We start from the raw sequence: 19,200 nt of genomic DNA on the forward strand, positions 1-19,200 counted from the left end.
TTTATGGGGATTTCTCTTCCCTGCACTGGAGCCCTGAGCTAGGGGCCCTGGTGTGGGGCTGGGGCCCCTCATTCCTCAGAAGGAACCTCCGCAGCCAAGATATCCCTCCCGAGTTTTAACTACCACACATGGGTGTGGGCTCAGACCATTCTGTGTCTCTGCCCCTCCTACCAGTCTCAACATGGCTTCTGTAAATCCTTAGTTCTAGGACTTCCATTCAGCTACACTTCAGGTGGTTCTGAACGATGGTTGGTCTGTAGTTTAGTTGTAATTTTGATGTGGTTGTGGGAGGTTACCAGTACTACATTTACCTACTCTACCATCTTGACTGGAAGCCAAAAACTTTTTGTGGGGGGGGGTCCAAAGATATTCTTAGGCCTTGGCTGGCATCACTCAGTGGTTAGAGTGTCAACATGTACACCAAAGGGTCGCATGTTCAATTCCCAGTCAAGAGCATGTACCTGGGTTGCAGGTTTGATCCTCAGCCCTAGTCAGGTTGCATGCAGGAGGCAACCAATAGATGTTTCTCTCTCACAACAATGTCTGTCTGTCTGTCTGTCTGTCTGTCTGTCTCTCTCTCTCTCCCTCCTTCCCTCCCTACCTCCCTCCCTCCTCTCTCCCTCCCTTCCAATCTCTCTAAAAATCAATGGAAGAAATATCCTCGGGTGAGAATTAACCAAAAAAAAAAAAAAAAAAGATATCCTTGGTTGACTAGGAAGACCTCCCGATTATCTCCTGACTGCTGAGAGAGCCTATCATTCCCATTGTAATGATGGCAAACTGAGGCACAGAGAGATTGAAATGTGCCTACAATCCTACAGCTACTAAGGGAGAAACAAGAAGTGAACCCATGTCTGAATGCAGAGCCCTAGCCTTATCTACCACATCATTCTTCTGTCTTCTAGAAAAGGAACTCAGGGCCAATGAAGCAGAAGAAACATGTCTGTTTTCACCAACTGCCACGCCCACCCAGGAACACACCCCTCCCATGATGACTTACAGTTTTGGCTTTGTTGAGATGTGTCATCTGAATGTAGCCCCGATCATGGTGGGAGAGATAGAGGAAGTAGAAGGGGAAACTGACCCAGAGGTAAAAACAAGGCACCCACACGAGGACGGTGTTCTGAAAGCACTTGGTGAAGTCGGGATTGCTGGTGTTCCATGTGACGTTCCACTCCTGCGCAAACAAACACAGGCACGGGGTCAATGGGATGTGCCAAAGAGGGAAGGGCCCATGTGGAGTTCAATACTAGCTGTCATGGGATTCAAGAAAACAGACCGAGGCCCTCTCAAGCAGAATATGCAAACCGGAGAGTTCAGTAGCCAGAAAGACTATGAAACAAGGAATCAGGAACAGACAACTCCTGGGAACTGTAGCAGATTCAATTGTACAAAAGATGAAAATGTCCATTTAAAGGAATCTTGAGAGGTATTTTCCCATAAACTGAAGAGTCCTTAAGGCATACAAATCATTCCTACTTCACTATCTTGTGAATTGAGGACTTTCTAATCTTCTTCCTCACTATCACCATTATCACCATCACCATTATCATTATCATCACCATCATGGATCAAACCCAAATTGCAGTTCTTTGTGCTAGGCCCTATTATAAATACTTCATATCTATTATCCCCTTTAATTCTATAAGTACTTTATCCTTCCTTTTTCAAATAGAAAAACTGAGGCACAGAAGGGTTCAGTGGCTTGTCCAGTATCACACGCTGGTAAGATCCGAACTGGAATTCAAACTCAGACAATTTGGTTCAGGAGCCCCTTCATTTAACAACTAGGCTATCCATCACTGAAACAAATTTGTTGTAAATACTTTTATTTTTTTTAAGAAACCGCCTACATTTTGTTAAAGAGATATGCCAGATAAATATACATATATAGATCAAGTATACCTGCCCAAGAATAAACTCCAACCTATTGTTAGACTTCAGTGATGGAGAATTTAATTCAAGTCCTGATCTGACCACTGACCAGTTATACAACTTTGGGGAAACTTATTGCTCTATCTCAGGGTCTTAACCTCCTCTCTCTCCTTCGATTACATCAGATACATTTAGAGATCTGAAACAAGTGGCCCTCAGGCCAATTTGGCACACAGATGGTTGCTGTTGTTTTAAGCATGCTTTAAAAAAAACTAGATTAGCTGCCAACATTTCAAATTGGGATATTTCATATAAAAAATTGGATTTCTGGCTACTCTTTTAAAAAATCAGAAAATCTGGCAGCACTGAGCCCATATTCCTGCTTCACAACCATCAGCAAGAGCTGGGGACTAGCCAGTCTTGAGATAAGGTCCACGTGTTCCAGTTGGCCACAGTCCCCACGCTGCCCACATCTCTCCTCGCCATCTCTGTCCACCAATGGACAACGCTCTCTCCAGATATCTGATTCTAAGCCTTCCCACAGTCAAATAAGTGAGATACCGAAGAACCTGGAGTCTCACGGTTCTGTGCAAGCTGTAAAGGCACATCAACGAATGGGAAGAGACAGTGATGGGAACAAACAGATCATTTCACTTAAAGAAAACATTTGACAATATGATCAAAACATTACGTTCCAAGCATTTCAAAAAAGAAACCCAGTTAACACAACCAAAGCATACACTTAAAAATGCTAAAGATGATTTAAAAATAAAAATCCTGACTTATAAAAGAGAGAGATCTAGGTATTAAACAAGTACCTAAACTGGTTCTTCAGAGGTATAATTGATAAATAATTCTATGATATAAACGGTTATTTTTCCAGAACCAAGAACAAGAAATCAATGAAATGTATACTTTATTATTTTTTTTTATCCTCACCCAAGGACCTTTTTCCATTTCTTGTTCAGATAGAGTGGAAGGGAGAGAGAGAAACATCGACATGAAAGGGACACATCGAGTGGTTGCCACCTGCACCACCCATCCAGGGCTGGGGACAAACTGCAATCAAGGTACGTGCCCTTAGCGGGAACCGAACCCGGGTCTCTCTGGACCACAGTCCAATGCTCTAACCGCTGAGCCAAACCGGCCAGGGCTGAATTGTATACTTTAAATGATTAACACACACATAGGTATTTAGTCAGGAAACTTCTAAACACAAAGAAACCCTTAGGACAAAGATCATGCCTCTATGAACTTGGGCATTTGAAATTTGATCATACAAGTAATTTAAAAAATTATTTTAACTGGTTTCACACCACTTATAATTCTTAAGGTGATGGAGAAAAAGGGATTCAACTGTTGGTGGTTATTATATACAGAACAGTTTCTGAGCAGTTGCCAGGAAAAACTCATTCCAGAGGAATTTGCGCATCTAATAAGAACACAATGTCGGGGCTTAATATAGACAGTTATGTATACAAGAAGCTTGATTCATCGTGTGAAACATTTCGGTAGCCTAATCTTTGCCCCAATTATTCCTTACCTGGACTATTGCAATTAGCATGCTAACCATTATCTGTTTCCAGCCCCTCCTGGCCCCGTGAAGTCCTCCCCACACAGCTAAAGTTATCTTATCTATCCATATATCCATAAGCACTTATAGATTTATCTACCCACCCATTCATAAATTCATCCATCCATCCATCCATCCATCCATCCATCCACCCACCCACCCACCCACTGGTCTATCCACCCATACATCTACCCACCCATCCATGCACCAACTTAATCATCCATCTACCTGTCTATCCCCCACCCTCTCCCCCTACTAAAGCATCCTCCTATCTCCCTATCCATCCACCCATCCATTCATCCATTCACCCACCACACACACACACCCACACACCCATCCATGTCCCTATCTCTTTGTATTTATTTTTACTAGGTAATACTTTTATGTGCTTAACTTTTTTTAACTACGCAAAATGCTATACTGTGAAAAATAAGTCTTCTTCCCTGAACTCAGAGCCCCCCAGCCCACCACAGGTAAAACTACCATCGCTAATATGTTGAGTAGTCTTCTAGACTATCTTCCAAATACAATGTATCTATTTTGTTTCCCCAAAAGGTACCATAATACATACCTGTTCTCTACCTAACTTTTTACTTAACTAATATTAGAAATTGATCTTTACCAGCACCATAGATCTGCCTTATTCTTGATAGCTTAATTTTATATATATATTCTTTAACAAAAGATAGAAGTGATAAGTCATCCTCCCATCCTGGTCCCTAATCCCTCAGTTCCTCTCTCTAGAGGCAACCATTATTGGTTTCTTACATATCCTTCCAGGAAATACCTTATGCATATATAACAAAAATAAATATATGTTTTCTATTATCAAATGGAAGGAAGCATACTCCATATACTGTTCTGTATCTTGCTTTTTTCTTTTAATAATAGGTCTTAAAGATCACCCTGCACTGCACATGAACAGTTTCCTCCTCCTGTGCTGGCTGCTTTATACTCCACTGCGTGATGGACCTGACTTGACTCGCTTAGTCCCCCGCTGCCCAGGCCCTGGGTTGCTCTCACAAGCAGTACAGCAGTGCATAACTAACTGCCAGTGCCCTCACCTTACACATGAACAGGCATATTTGTGAGGTCACTTTTTAGAAGCAAACCTGAAAAAATAAATAAATAAAAGCACTCAGGTTCTCTCGCTCAGAGGAAAATTCACAGACTTAAATACATGTGTTAATATATGGGACAGATTTGATCATCCTTTCTCCTCTGGGTAACAACCTCCAGTGGTTGTTAACCTCGGAGAGTCGATCCTTGCTGTGGTTCATGAGGCCGTCTACATTCAAGCTCCATCTGTTCCTTCTACAATTTCTCCTGCCCTCTTCCCCAGTGTGGCAACTGAGGCATTCACTCAAACAAGCATTTGCAAAGCATGTGTCAGGCATTGCTCAAGGAAATGGAGACTCACGAAGGCCAATTGCCTTCAAGGCATTCCCCAGCTGCTAGTCAAATGAATGGTTCTTTGGCATATCTCTTGCTAGATGCTCTCCCTGCAATGTCTTTCCATCATAACAAACTCCTACTTATCCTTCAAAACCCAACTCAGGTACCTCTTTTAAGAAACCTTCCTCCTCATTCCCCAAACCATCAGATTCCCTCATGCCCCTACCCCCCAACCTCTGCAATGGTTTTCTTACATGTCTGTCAATACTTCTGTCCTGCAAGGATCATGCAAGGACCTCAGTGCCAGGACCACGTTGCATTCACCTTTGACCTCTATCCTCCTTACCCAGCAGGTCCCCAGAGGTTATTAAGTAAACAAATAGCCCAAACCATGCCTTCCCTCCCTAGCATTATTTCCTACTTTACTTTTTAAATAAATAACAATCCGCCCAGCTGGTGTGGCTAAGTTGATTGAGCGTTGTCCCATGCACCAGCAGGTCACTGGTTTGATTCCCGGTCAGGGCACATGCCTGGGTTGTGAGCTTAATCCCTGTAGGGGGTGAGCAGGAGGCAGCCGATTGATGTTTCTACCACTCTGTCCCTCTCCCTTCCACTCTCTGAAATCAATAAAAATGCATTTAAAAAGTAAAAATAAATAACAATCCATCCAAGTATAATCTGGCACTGATCCCTGGCTTTCTGGTCAAGTGGATATGGATTAAAATTTAGGCCCTAACCTGTGTGAACCTGGGCAGGACACTTAACTTTAAGTAGCAGATACAAATAATAATAATCGCCACTGCTACCACCAGTGCTGCCCAGGGTCAGGAAGCTTAAAGGGCAGAGCTGAGGTTGAAAAGCAAGCGAGAGGAAACCGGGGGCATCGAAGGACACGGGCTCCGGAAGGACGGGTCAGAGAAACCTTAGCAAAGGAAGGCGTTTCCTCTGGAGGGCAGCTTCCTGCGCAGAGCCAGATGGCCCGATGGCCGTCCCTGACCCAGAGGGTGGGGGTGGAGGGAGGAGGAAGGAGGGGGAGCGTGAAAAGGGGAACAGGACTGTGGACGTGAACTTTCACTGCTGCAGAATGCAGCCAACGCAGGCCATGCAGCCAACGCAGGCCATCCCGCCCCCAGCCCGGCTCCTACCCCAGCCGACAGTGGCCCTGACCACAGCTGTCACAGGAGTGAAGATAAAAGTGGAGGACCTCCTGCATGCCCCTCGCTGGCTGGACACCAGCAGTGTGGTCCCCTCTGTTTGGAGTTTCCGAGGAAAACTGCAAACGCTGAAGACCATGGTGAGGTGTAAGGAGGGTTCACGGAGTCTGCCGTTCACTCGCTACCCCCAGCCCGAGTGGGGACGCTCCCGGGCCTTCCTTTCAGGGGCTCTGCCTCCTGCTCCTGGAGCTTCAAAAATCAACCTGAACGAACCTCCACTCTGGTTCTGTCCATCAGCCCAGCTGCCGGGAAATTAAATTCAGCCCCAGGAAGTGTGAGTCCAGGAAACAGTCACCAGCGCAGGCCGGGCACTGCACCCCGGGAACCTGGCCCAAGGCATCTCAGTGGAGAAGTGCATCCCCAGAGTCCCCTGACCGAGGATTCTCTTCACAGGACACCTCCACAGCTTAGTCACCTTCGACGTCCCCCTGCCCTCAGCCCTGACATTCGGGATCCGGGGAACCCGGATCTGCTTGGCCCCTGAGCTCTGAGAGTTCACGAACTCTCTCCTGTGGTGTCCTCTCGCTCCTCTCTTTCTCTGGGCAGGACAATGGCAACCAGCACGTCCTGAGCACTGATCTAAGTCTCCCTCTGATAGGACCCTACTCAGCTCTCACAAGAAGAGGCACTGCTGTTGTCCCACCTCACAGATGAGGAAACCGAGGCAGCAGGAAGTAACACATCTTCCCAAAGGCCATGCTGCACTGGCTCTATGTTGTCCCCACCACCATCCCCATGCACATTTTCCCTTCTCTGGCAACAGCCCTTGGCTCTTGTTCATAAACAAATCCTCTACACGTGCTGGCGATTAGTCCAAGACCCAAATCAATCACAGTAAGGACTGTCCCCAAAGATTCAGAGTGAGGATGTGGGGTTTACAGGCGTCTCCACCATTTACAAGGGAAGCACCAAGGGCTGGGAGGGGAGCGGAGGGGAGGTACCACTATGGCCAGTGGGAAAATGAAGCTGGCATCATCAGAGATGGAGATGAAAGAAGCTGGTGCTGTGTCTTTGTGGGCTGCTGGATCAAGCTTCATCTGCAGCTCACCCTTCCACTGGACTTCCCTAACAAATTCACTTTGTTTACACAGGTTGAAAATTAATTTGCTTTCACAATTCAAAGGATCCTAGTAATACAAGTTCTGATCACTGTGTCTGTCCCTTTGTCCCATTTCTTACAGGTCCCTTCTCTATTGGTTCATTGTGTGACCTTAGACAAGTTACTCAATCTCTCTGAGCCTCATCTATGACTAAGGCTAAGAATACCTATCTCCTAAAGCTACTCCAAAGAATAAATAAAATTATATACACACAGAGTCCAGCTCAGTGTCATATATTTACTCAATAAAGAGTTATTAATAGTCATCTTAATTCAGTGTCAGTAATAAAAATAAAGTTTATAACATTATTGTTTTAATATGATACCCTTATATTATTATCGATAATAATACCACCTAGCTTTAACTGGGCACTATGTGCCACATGCTGTTTCTTGCATTTTATGTGAATAAGTCATTTAATATTCATGATCACCTAGAAGGGAGGTTGTTGTGTTTTGTTTTATTTTTAAATTCTCACCCAAGATTATTTGTATTGATTTTAGTGAGGGAGAAAGAGGAAGGGAGAGAGACAGAGAGAGAAACATGGATGTGAGAGAGAAACATCAATCGGTTGCCTCCCATACATGTCCCAACTGGGGATCAAACCCACAACCTAGGTATATGCCCTGACCAGGAATTGAACCTGAAACCTTTTGGTACATGAGACAATGCTCCAATCAAGTGAGCAACCCAGCCAAGGCAAGGGAGGTTGTTTTGATTCCCCAGCTGGTAGACGAGGAAATTGAGACCAGAGAAGTCAAATAACTTGCTTAAGATCACACAGCTTCTAAGTGATGAGGCTGGGCCCTGGCCAGTTTTGCTCAGTGGTTAGAGCGTCAGCCCACAGACCAATGAGTCACAGGTTTGATTCCAGCCAAGGGCACGTACCTCGGTTACAGTTCGTCTCCGGCCCCGGTTGGGGTCATGTGGTAGGCAACCAGTCGATGTGTCTCTCTCACAACGAAGTTTCTCTCTCTCCCTCTCTCACTCTCTCTCCCTCACATTCTATCTGAACAAAAATTGAAAAATATCCTTGGGGAAGGATTAAAAAAACATAATAATAAAAAGTGATGAGGCTGGAGCTCAAACCTAGGAAGCCTGACTGAGTCCCCCAACCCCCTCGCTGACTCCTAGTGACAGGTAATGTATGAATTTTAACAGGGCCTTTGGGAGCATGTGCTTTTGCGCATGGGAAATCTGGGCCAAGAGGAAGAGTTGAGTCCTCAAATCACCACCAAGTTCAAAACCAGTTATCTGCATTCATTACCTATAGCTGCTGTTACAAATTACCATAAACTTAGCGTCTTAAAACAACACAATTTGTTATACCATTGTAGAGGTCAGAATCTGAATGGGTCTCAATGGGCCAAAATCAAGGTGTGAACAGGGCCGTGTTCCTTCTGGAGACTCTAGGGAGACTCCGTGTCTTTGCCTTTTCCAGCTTCTAAAAGCCACCCACACCCCAGGGCTCATGGTTCCTTCTACCACCTCCAAAGCCAGCAGCAGCCAAGTCCTCTCATGATGCCGTTTCTCTGGTTCTCTCTCTGGCCTCCCTCTTCCACTTACAGGGACCCTTGTGATGACCTTGGGCCCACCCAGATAAACCAGGATAATCTCCCATCACAAGCAGCCACTGAGAAAACTCAATTCCATCTGCAGTGGTCACTCCCTCTGCCGTGTAACCTAACGTATTCACAGATTCCAGGGAGTAGGTCATGGACATCTTTGGAGGGACCATTATTCTGCCCACCAAACCCCTTCGATTTGACACTGGTCCCCTAAACAGGCTATGACATCTGAGGGGCACCATCGCTCTTCTCAACAGGATCAGATTCCGAAGCCACCAGAATCCTGCCAGGTATTGCAAGAAGTGGCCCTGGGAAGGCCCGAGACGTGGCCTCGTGCCAACTGACCCTGATGCTGACCAGCCCTCTCAGTCAGTCATGCTTCAGCCAGGGCCTCTGTGGCGCTTGCCCCATCCCGCCACTCCATCCTAACACCGCTTCGGGAGGGACGTGTGGCTGGGACCTGCGAGGAGACAAGGGCAACAGCCCTGCCCAGGGCCCAGCCAGGACGGGAGGGGACGCTGCAGAGAGGAGAAAAGATGGACAACAGGCAGGGCATGTGATTATGAACTTGAACTCCTGCTCAGTGTTGCTCTGACGCTATTTAGAATCAAGAACTTACTAAGCACCAGGTGCTCCATTGGGGTCAGAACATCCTTTTTCCAATTCAGTCATCTCAATAACTTGCAATAGTTGGGTTTCTATCCCTCAGTGGACAATTATTTATCAGGACACTACCATGTGCCAATACCATCTAAAGGTACACACAGCCTTCACCCTCACAGAGCTTCATTCTATCATACGGAGGCAGATACTAAACAGATAAACAAACAACTGTGTGTATATCTCATGGCAACAAGTGCCCTGGAGAATAAAGGAGACAGAGAATAATGGTGGGTGCTGGGTGCTATTTCTACATCAGGTGGATAGAAAAGGCCTCTGGGCCAAGATGACATTTGAGGAAGACCTGGAAGAAATGAAGAATCATATGCCACCTTCTTCCATTGATGGGAAGAAAAAGACTGAGGGTGGATTAAGGTTCTTAGTAGCATGTGCCAGGACTGAGCTAATTGCTTCACATCACATTTAAGCCTCAGGAACGACTCTGGGAGACAGCCAGTATAATTAAACCCATTTTAGATCCGGTCGCTACCCTGCAAGCAGCACACACAGCCAGGAAACCGAATCCAAGCGTAAATACCTCTTATTTACATGGAAAACACAGTGGTTCCATTTGTTTACATCACCTACATGTACTACTGTTCCCATCTAAAATGAGCATTAACGGGTACACAGATGCTGGTCTAGGCAGGGAAATTTTCTTAGAAGGAGACAAGAAAAACAACAGCTAACAGCGATTATCTGCAGGGGGTAGGGCTGAAGCTGGTATGAGGAAGCAACTATTAGTTTTTGTTGTATTATCCTTTGTACTGTTTGAATTTTTTACTCTGCATGTATTCCCCCTAAAATAATAATAACAATAATGAGTTCACACTCTAAATAAATAAATAGCAGCAGCAGGAAGTCAAGGAGAGAAATTTCTTAATGCTGAGCTGGGAACAAAGAGGAAGCACACACTTGCCGGGTGCCTGGGACAGCAGAATTTGCCAGGCAAGGCCCATGGCTGTTTTCCAAGCTTGAGTCCACTTAAACCTCACAACAGCCCTGCAAAGTCAAGGCTATTATAACCCCTCCTTTACAGGGGAGGCCTAGAGAGGTTAAGAACTTGCTCAGGCTCAGAGTCAAGAAGAGGCAGAGCTGGGATTTGAACCCAGGGAGAGTCTGATACTGAGCTCTCAGCTCCTGGGCTCCACCACCTCTCAGACAGGTGGTTGGAACTCTAAGGGCTTTGCAAAGTAAATGGCCTCACCATTCAGCCTGAGGCAGCTCGCAAGGCAACATTCTCTGAGGCAGGACATCAATTAAACGTCCACAGGCCTCGGGGATTCCAAGCTCATCTTTGCAGACTGGAGAAGCAACGTTCACACTCAGACACAGAAAGTCTGCAACTCCTCCTACCCATCTGCCCAATGTGAGCAATACAAGGTGATACTGAAGAACACAATGCTCGCCCTGGCCGGTTTGGCTCAGCGGTTGGAGCGTCGGCCTAAGGACTAGAGAGTCCCGGGTTCAGTTTCCGCTAGGGGCATATACCAAAAAAACACAAAAAAACACAATGCTTACCCAGCCATTGTGGCTCTCTCCCTTCCTCTCTCTCTTTCTTTTAAATCAATTTCTTAAAGCCTTTGAAAGGGCCTGGCTGGTGTGGCTTAGTGGATGGGCATCAACCCATGCGCCAAAAGGTCCCCAGTTCAGTTCCTGTTCAGGGCGCATGCCTGGGTTGCAGGCTCGATCCCCAGTAGGGGGCATGCAAGAGGCAGCCGATTGATGTTTCTCCCTCACATGGATGTTTCTCTTTCTCCCTTCCTCTCTCTCTATAAAAAAAAAAAATGAAAACATATTAAAAAAAAAAAACGAACATAATGCTCAAGGTCTGGGTCAGTATGTGTCCGAAAGCAGGGTTTCTCAACCTCAGCACTACTGACATTTGAAGTCAGAAAATTCTTTGTCTTGAAGGGGTGCCCTGTGCTTTATGGGATGTTGATGGCATCCCTGACTTCTACCCAGTAGATGCAAGGACCATACGTCAAGTTGAACCCTCCCAAACAACTCAGAAAGAGGCAGGTGGTAGAGTTAAACCCATTTTACAGATACAGAAACTGAGGTCACATAACCCACAAATGGCATACACAGCCAGTTATGACAATTGTCTCCAGACATTGCCAAATGTACCCTGGAAACAAAATTGCCCCCACTACCCTAACACAATGGCCTTGCCAGGCCTTGGTTTCTTCCTCTGTGATATGAGACTAATTCTAGGACCCACATACTATAGAATTATCAGGAGGGTTATAAATGAGATGACCCAGTTCCCAGTTTGAGTTCTTGGCCAAGAGAATGGTCAATAAACACAAGTGCAGGGTTTCATTCATTCATTCATTCCGTATTTACTGAGCACCTACCATGTGCCAAAGTCTGGGCTAATCATGGGGATACAGAGATAAATCAGATGCTGTCCCTGCCCACATAAATCAGCCCTGGCCATCGTGGCTCAGTTGACTGAAGCACTGACTGAAGAGGTGGCGGGTTCGATTCCCAGTCAGGGCACATACCCAGGTTGTGGGTTCGACCCCTGGGTGGGGTGCATGTAGAAGGCAACTGATGTTTCTCTTTCACATTAATTTTTCTCTCTCTCAATAATTTTAAAAAATAAAATTATTAAAAAAAAAGAAACATAAATCAAAACATAACTACAAAGGGCAAATAACTTGCTAAGATCAAGGGAAGGGTGTGTAACATCAAGTATCAGAGACGAAGGTCTGGGAAGGTGACATTTTAGCAGAGACTAAACAGGTTAGGGGAAGGTAGCCATGCAAAGAGACACATGTGGGTGTCACCTTCTCAAAAATGAAGGAGTGGGAGAGGAAGGAGGAAGGGGAGGAAGGGAATAAATACAATGAGTACAAACAACCGAGAGTAAGGACCCTGGTGCTGGCGGGCCTGGGCTTGAATCCAGTCGTCACTGCTTCTCGCCTCCTAACCCTCAGAAAATTAGCTAATCTCTCTCACCCTGGTCTCTCTCATGTGCAAACAGGGTTAATAATGGACCTACTACACACACCTGCACTGCAGAGTTAAGCACTGAGCTTGCCCAGAGCTGCCTCACAAGGGCTGGGGTGGGCAGGATGCAGAGCAGGCTGCAGGTTCAGCATCGCCAGCCACTGGGCAGGGTGCACACCCCAGGGCTGAAACTCGGGCTAAGAACAGTGGTCACAGGAGTGGTGACACGGCAGCTCTGCCGCATGCAGGGACGATGTTCCTGGTGTACGGTGCCCCGCCCCATTTCATCAGAGCCACCCCATGAGGAAGGTACTGTGTTAATCCCATTTTAAAGGGGCACACGGAGGCAAACACAGGTAAGACTTGCTGGAAGGTACGCAGGCAGGACGTGGTGGAGCTGGCTCCAGAGCCCCAGCAAACTCTTCTGCAAAGCAGGGGAAGGAGAGCTGAAGGGCACAGCCCAGGACTGAGCCTCGGTAGAGGGCGCAGCGGAGGGGCACAGGGGGAAGCAACAGGCCATTTATTTATTTACTTTTTATCCTCACCCGAAAACTTTTTTCCATTTTTTGTTCAGATAAAGTGGGAAAGAGAGATAGAGAGAGAAACATCAACATGAAAGGGACACATTGACGGTTGCCACCTGCACAACCCAACCAGGGCCGGGGACAAACTGCAACCGAGGTACGTGCCCTTAGCAGGGACCAAACCTGGGTCTCTCTGGACCACAGGCCGACACTCTAACCACTGAGCCAAACCGGCCAGGGCGCAACAGGCCATTTATAAAGCCGTAGTCAAAACTAACCCTGATGCCAGGTCCCCAGCAGGGGGGGCTCCGAAGCAAAGAAGCTGGAAGGCCACAATTATGTCAGAGGCCCCGCAGGGCTGCTGGACACTAATCCTGTTTACAGAGCCAGCACGGGGCCTTCATTCGCCCACCGCAGTCCTGAAAGGGATCCCGTGAAAGGTCAAGCAGCCACTGGTGGCACAGGAGGAGGGCAGCCGTGCCAACATCACGCTGGCAGGGATGTCCCCAGCCCACTGCTAAGCTGCGACCTTCCCTCACCCTCTGACTCACCAGAGCTAAGAATAAAGACCAGAAACATGGGGGGGAGGGGTGCAGCAGCATCCACACATCACTCCTGCCCAGGCAAAAGCCCCAAATCCTTACTGGATCCTCAAGCCCAGGATGCAGAACTGTGAGAAAGGGGCAGGAGTTACATGCAAAACCAAGACACCTGTCTTAACAGCACTTCCAGCGAAGAGAAGAAACAGCCACAGCTGCCTATCACAGGTACCCGGGTGTTGGCAGAGGGCAGCGAGGTCCGTCCTGCCCTGAACTCTCCCAGCAAGTACTGTGAGGCCTCTCACCAGGGCCCCTCCCTACAAAGCGCACACTTGTCTCCCTTCTCCATCCAGCCCGAGCCATTTGCTGACTTCATCTCTAGCTACTTCCTCTCCTCTTATCACTCTGGAGCTTCACCAATCCTCCGCCAGGTCATGTTCCAGGGACTTTGAGGGGTCAGGCATATGCCAAGCACAGGAGTGTGTCTGGGGACAGCACTCATCCATTCACTGACCACCGTCTCTAGGTGCTGAGGACCCAGCAGGGCACAGAGGCTGCCCTCCTGGAGCTGACAGCCCGACAAGAGGAGACCAAGAGGAAACAAGATGAGTGAGAAGAAAGGCAGGCAGGCAGGCAACTAACTTCAGTTTCCACATCTGTAAAATGGGAGCACTTCTGAGATGACGCAAATATGCTCTTCATATATATTTTTTCTTTATTGTTGAAAGTATTACAGATGTCCCTCTCTTTTTTCCCCCACTGACCCCTCCTCCCCACTCACACCTGCCCCCATGCCTTCCCCACACTATTGTCTGTGTCCACTGGTTGTGCATATATGCATACAAGTTATTTGGTTTATCTCTTCCTGCCCCCCACCCCCTTCCCTCTGAGGTTTGTCAGTCTGTTCCCTATTTCCATGTCTCTGGGTCTATTTTGTTCATTATATTCCACAAATAAGTGAGATCATGTGATACTTGTCTTTCTCTGATTGGCTTATCTAGCTTCTCATAATACTCTCCAGGTCCCTCCATGTCATCTCAAAGGGTAAGAGATCTTTCTTTCTTACAGATGCATAGTATTCCATTGTGTAAATGTACTACAGCTTTTTCATTCACTCATCTACTGATGGACACTTGGGCTGTTTCCAGATCTTAGCAATTGTAAATAGTGCTGCTGTGAACATAGGGGTACATATATTCTTTCTGATTGGTGTTTCAGGCTTCTTAGGATATATTCCTAGAAGTGGGATCACTGGGGCAAATATGCTCTTAATGAAGCATGAGCCTGAGCGCACAGTAGGTGCTCAATAAATGTCACTGCCATTATTGTGATTACTTCCAGACACATCTCTTGCTTTGTCCCTTCCACATTTCCATCCTCACCAAATGATTCTTTCTCTCATCCAACAAAGATGTTCTGAGCCCCTACTATGTGCCAGGAACTATGCTGGCAAGGTGTAGTAGGCAGAAGAGTTCCCCCAAAGATGTCCACATCCCCATCCTCTTACATGGCAAAAGGGACGTTGCACATGTGATTCACTTAAGGATGGGAAGATGAGAGATCGTCCTGGATTACCCAGGTGAGACCCCTGGACTCGGGGAAGAAAGGGAGGCAGGAGGGTCAGAGACGGATATGTGACGACAAAAGCAGAGGTCAAGGTGATGCAGGGCCACAAGTCCAGGGAGGCAAGCCACCTCTAGCAGCTGCAAAAGGCAAGGAAATGGGCTCTGCCCGAACACCTCCAGAAGCAACACCGGCACTGCATTTTGGTCTGCCAACCTCCAGACTTTAAGAAAATAAATCTGTGTTGCTTTAGACCATAAGTTTGTGGGCATTTGTTAGGGCAGCCACGGGAAGCCCATACAGCTGGCAATACAGAGAGTGCCCCCGGGAAGCAAGGGCTGGTTGTGCCCTCACCGGCTGACACTCAGCAGCCATGCGGCCCTGCCTCACCTGGCCCTGGCCCTGCCTGAGTCAAACTCAGCACCACAGACCTGCTCTCCCAGGGCAGGCTGACATGCCTGTCTCCCCTGCAGAGGAGATGCTTAGGAAATGCTTTTGAAGAATGGGAGCTGGGAACAATGGAAAATACATATTTATTTTTAAATTTCACTTTAATAGGCAATGCATGACTCAAATTTAAATATATTTGTGTGGGTATACGTGTGTGTGTGTGTGTGTGTGTGTATGTGTGTGTTGCTCTGCCTCCCTCTCCCAGTCCCATGCACCCCGTCCCTATATACACAATGTAACCACATGTGTGAGTTTTCCTGGTAAGCCTTCTGGAATTTGTTATGCAAATACAAACAAATACAACTATGCACTCTTAGTTGTCCCTTTCTGTACACAAGAGATATTATGCTGACTGTATATCTTCATGTTTTCACTTAAAAACTGAATTTTGGCCCGGCCGGTGCGGCTCAGTGGTTGAGCATTGTCCCATGCACCAGGAGGTCGCCAGTTCAATTCCCGGTCAGGGCACATGCCCAGGTTGTGGGCCCAAACCCCAGTGGGGGGCATGCAGGAGGTGGCCAGTTGACGTTCTCTCTCATTGATGTTTCTGTCTCTCTCCCACTCCCTTCCTCTCTCTCTCTAAAATCAATGAAGAAAAAAGATAAGTTTTTAAAAAATTAATTAATTAAAAAAAAACTAGATTTTGGAGGCTGACCTAGTCCTCACTTCTTACTTCCTTCTGAAAGTATCCCCATTCCTCCGCTAAATGAGTGGAACGCACTGTATTTACCCGGGTCCCTACTACCCACCATTTGGGTTGCTGCCCATCTTTTGCTATTCCCAACAATGACCCAATGAATGCCCTTAGAAATTATTCAAGCTAACACACACACACACACACACACACACACACACACACACACACACACAGGAAAGCCTGGCCTGAAGACCAATAGGGCGTCATTTAATCACTCATAAGCCTCCCAGGTAGAAAACAACAATGGCCCAGGTTAAGTCTGATAACCTGGAGATACACAGTGAGAATCATAAAAATAATAATTAACGATAACCCAGTCACCCCTATGGGAATTTAGTCTTTAAAACATCACTACAGCCCTGGCCAGTTTGGCTCAGCGGTTAGAGCGTTGGCCTGCGGCCTGGAGAGACCCGGGCTCGGTTCCCGCTAAGGGCACGTACCTCGGTTGCAGTCTGTCCCTGCCCTGATTGGGTCGTGTGGGTGGCGACCACTAGATGTGTTCCTTTCACATCGATGTTTCTCTCTCTCTCTCCCCCTCCCACTCTATCTGAACAAAATATCAAAAAATGTCCTCGAGTGAGGATAAAAAAAAAAAAATCACTACATCTGCCCTGGCTAGTTTGGCTCAGCGGTTAGAGCATCGGCCCGCAGACCAGAGAGACCTGGGTTCAGTTAAGGGCACATACCTCGGTTGCAGTTTGTCCCTAGCCCTGCTTGGGGCTGTATGGGAGGCAGCCACTCAATGTGCCCCTTTCACATCAATGTTTCTCTCTCTCTCTCTCTCTCTCTCTCTCTCTCTCTCTCACTTCCTCACTCTCCCTCCCACTCTATCTGAACAAAAATGGAAAAACGTCCTCGGGTGAGGATAAAAAAACAAACAAACATCACTATATCCAAAAGAAATGAAACCATTATCTCAAAGAGATATCTGTACCCCTATGTTCACTGCATCGTTATTCACATTAGCCATGATATGGAAAGAAACTGTTGATGGATGAATGGATAAAGAAATGTGATATATATGATGGAATATTATTCTGCTATAAAAGAGAAGGAAATCCTGTCTTCTGTAATAATATGGATGAACCTTGAGGGCATCATGCTAAGTGACATAAGTCAGAAAAAGACAAATACTACATGTTCTCATATGTGGAATCTAAAAAAGCTGAATTCATGGCAACAGAGCAGAATGGTGGGAGCTGAGGGAAGGGAAGATGGGAAGATGTTGGTCAAAGGATACAAACTTCCAGTTATAAGATGAAAAATTTCTGGGGATCTGAAGTACAGCATGGTGACTATTATTAACAGTACTGTATTATATATTTGAAAGATGCTGAGTAAGTACATCTTAAATGATCGCACCACAAACAAATGGTAACTATGTGAGGTGAGGGATGTGTAACTAACTTTTTACGGTGATCATTTTACAAGATATACATGTATCAGATCATCACGCTGTACACCTTAGAGTTACACATTTAACATATGGCAGGCACAGAGTTGTGAATTATATTTCAATAAAGCTGGGAGGAACAAAAAATAATATAAACTCGGGTTCCTGGCCCCCAATGTTGTTCATTTCACCCTCTTATTATTATTATTTTTAATGTGGCTACTATACAACTTAAACTCCTGTGTGGCTGGGCCGGTGTGGCTCAGTGGTTGAGCATCGACTCATGCACCAAAAGGTTGCCAGTGCAATTCCCGGTCAGGGCACATGCCCAGGTTGTAGGCCTGATCCCCAGTGGGGGGCATGCAGGAGGCAGCCAATCGATGCTCTCTCTCATCAATGTTTCTATTCCCCCTCTGCCTTCCTCTCTCTCTCAAATCAATAAAGAAAAAAAACTCTACATGTGGCTGGTGCTATATTTCTATTGGACAATGCTCATCTAACCACTGAAATGTAGAGAAATCATCGGGGAAATGACAGCATAAGGTTTGCTGCAGTACATACAACACAGCCACAATGTTTGCTAAACACAAAATCCTTTTATTAATTTGAAGTAAGAAAAAAGTAACACACCACTAGAAGATAGGTGATTCACTCTGTTTCACACCTGACAAATATTTATTCAAGTTACCTGGGCCACTACCCCAGTCTCCTAACAAGTTGTCTGACTGCCCTCTAATCCACCCTCCAAACAGCAGCCAAGAGAATAGCTTTAGACTGCAACACCGATCCCATCATACTTTGCCCCAAACTCCTCACTGCAGTCTGTAGGTCCAGCCCCAACTCACTGTTCTTGTACCACTCTCTGCCTCAGGCCCTTTGCACAGCCAGTTCCCTCTGTCAGGAGACCTTCTCCTCCTCACTGCCCTGACTTCAACTCAGAGGCAACCTCAGAGAAGCCTGCCCAGCTCCCACACCCTTCTCGACATGTCAAAGTCCTCAATTAACTACCTCATGGGCCTGTATGTCTCCTGAGGGCACTTACCATACTGTCATTAAATACATCTTTCAGATATTTGTTGATGTTTTCTGTACTATCTTATTTAATACTTTATATGATATATGTTATAGAATATGCAACATAGCACACAATATACTATGTATAATCTATATGCCTAGGACAAACTAGATTGATTGCCATTTGGGTAGGTGAAGGGTTGGCCAACTCCAGCCCATGTGCCACATCTGGCCCCACTGCTTGCTTTTGTACAAACTCCAAACTAGGAATGTAAAATGTAAAACAGACAATCTGTCTTCTGCCAAGGGTAGTCGCTCCATGTTGCCTATTGGCCTGCAAAACTTAAAATATTTACCACCTGGCACTTTACATAAAAAGTCTGCCAACCCCAGACACAGGTCCAAAATCTTTGGGTGCTGACAATTTCATATGACCCGATCTGATGCCATTTATTTTTTCCGTATCTCGCCCTCTCCCTCGACTGTCAGCTCCATAGGGGGAGTTAATCCCCGGGTTTTGCCCCTCCACGTATTACTCCCCACTTGCTACGGCTCCTGACACGTGGCAGGCACTTGGGAAGTGCCTGAGGAATCGATGAGATACAAAAAGAGTCTCAGCCAACTGGAAATTGGATGCAGCCAACATCTGTGATCACCGCACCAGGCATACACCCCAC

General features: G+C 46.5%; 1 protein-coding gene across 3 annotated transcripts in view; it reads right to left on the minus strand.

Annotated features, from left to right (window-relative positions):
* The window catches only part of ABCC1 (ATP binding cassette subfamily C member 1), a 142,060-nt gene that overhangs the window by 102,715 nt on the left and 20,145 nt on the right, over positions 1–19,200 (minus strand). For all 3 annotated transcript variants that reach the window (XM_036278743.1, XM_036278741.1, XM_036278742.1), the window contains exon 2: positions 1,001–1,177. In XM_036278743.1, the coding sequence (XP_036134636.1) occupies positions 1,001–1,177 (177 nt within the window). The remainder of the gene's footprint in view (positions 1–1,000; positions 1,178–19,200) is intronic.

The sequence above is a fragment of the Molossus molossus genome, unplaced genomic scaffold, assembly GCF_014108415.1.
Source record: "Molossus molossus isolate mMolMol1 unplaced genomic scaffold, mMolMol1.p scaffold_m16_p_3, whole genome shotgun sequence".
Taxonomy (NCBI): Eukaryota; Metazoa; Chordata; class Mammalia; order Chiroptera; family Molossidae; genus Molossus; species Molossus molossus.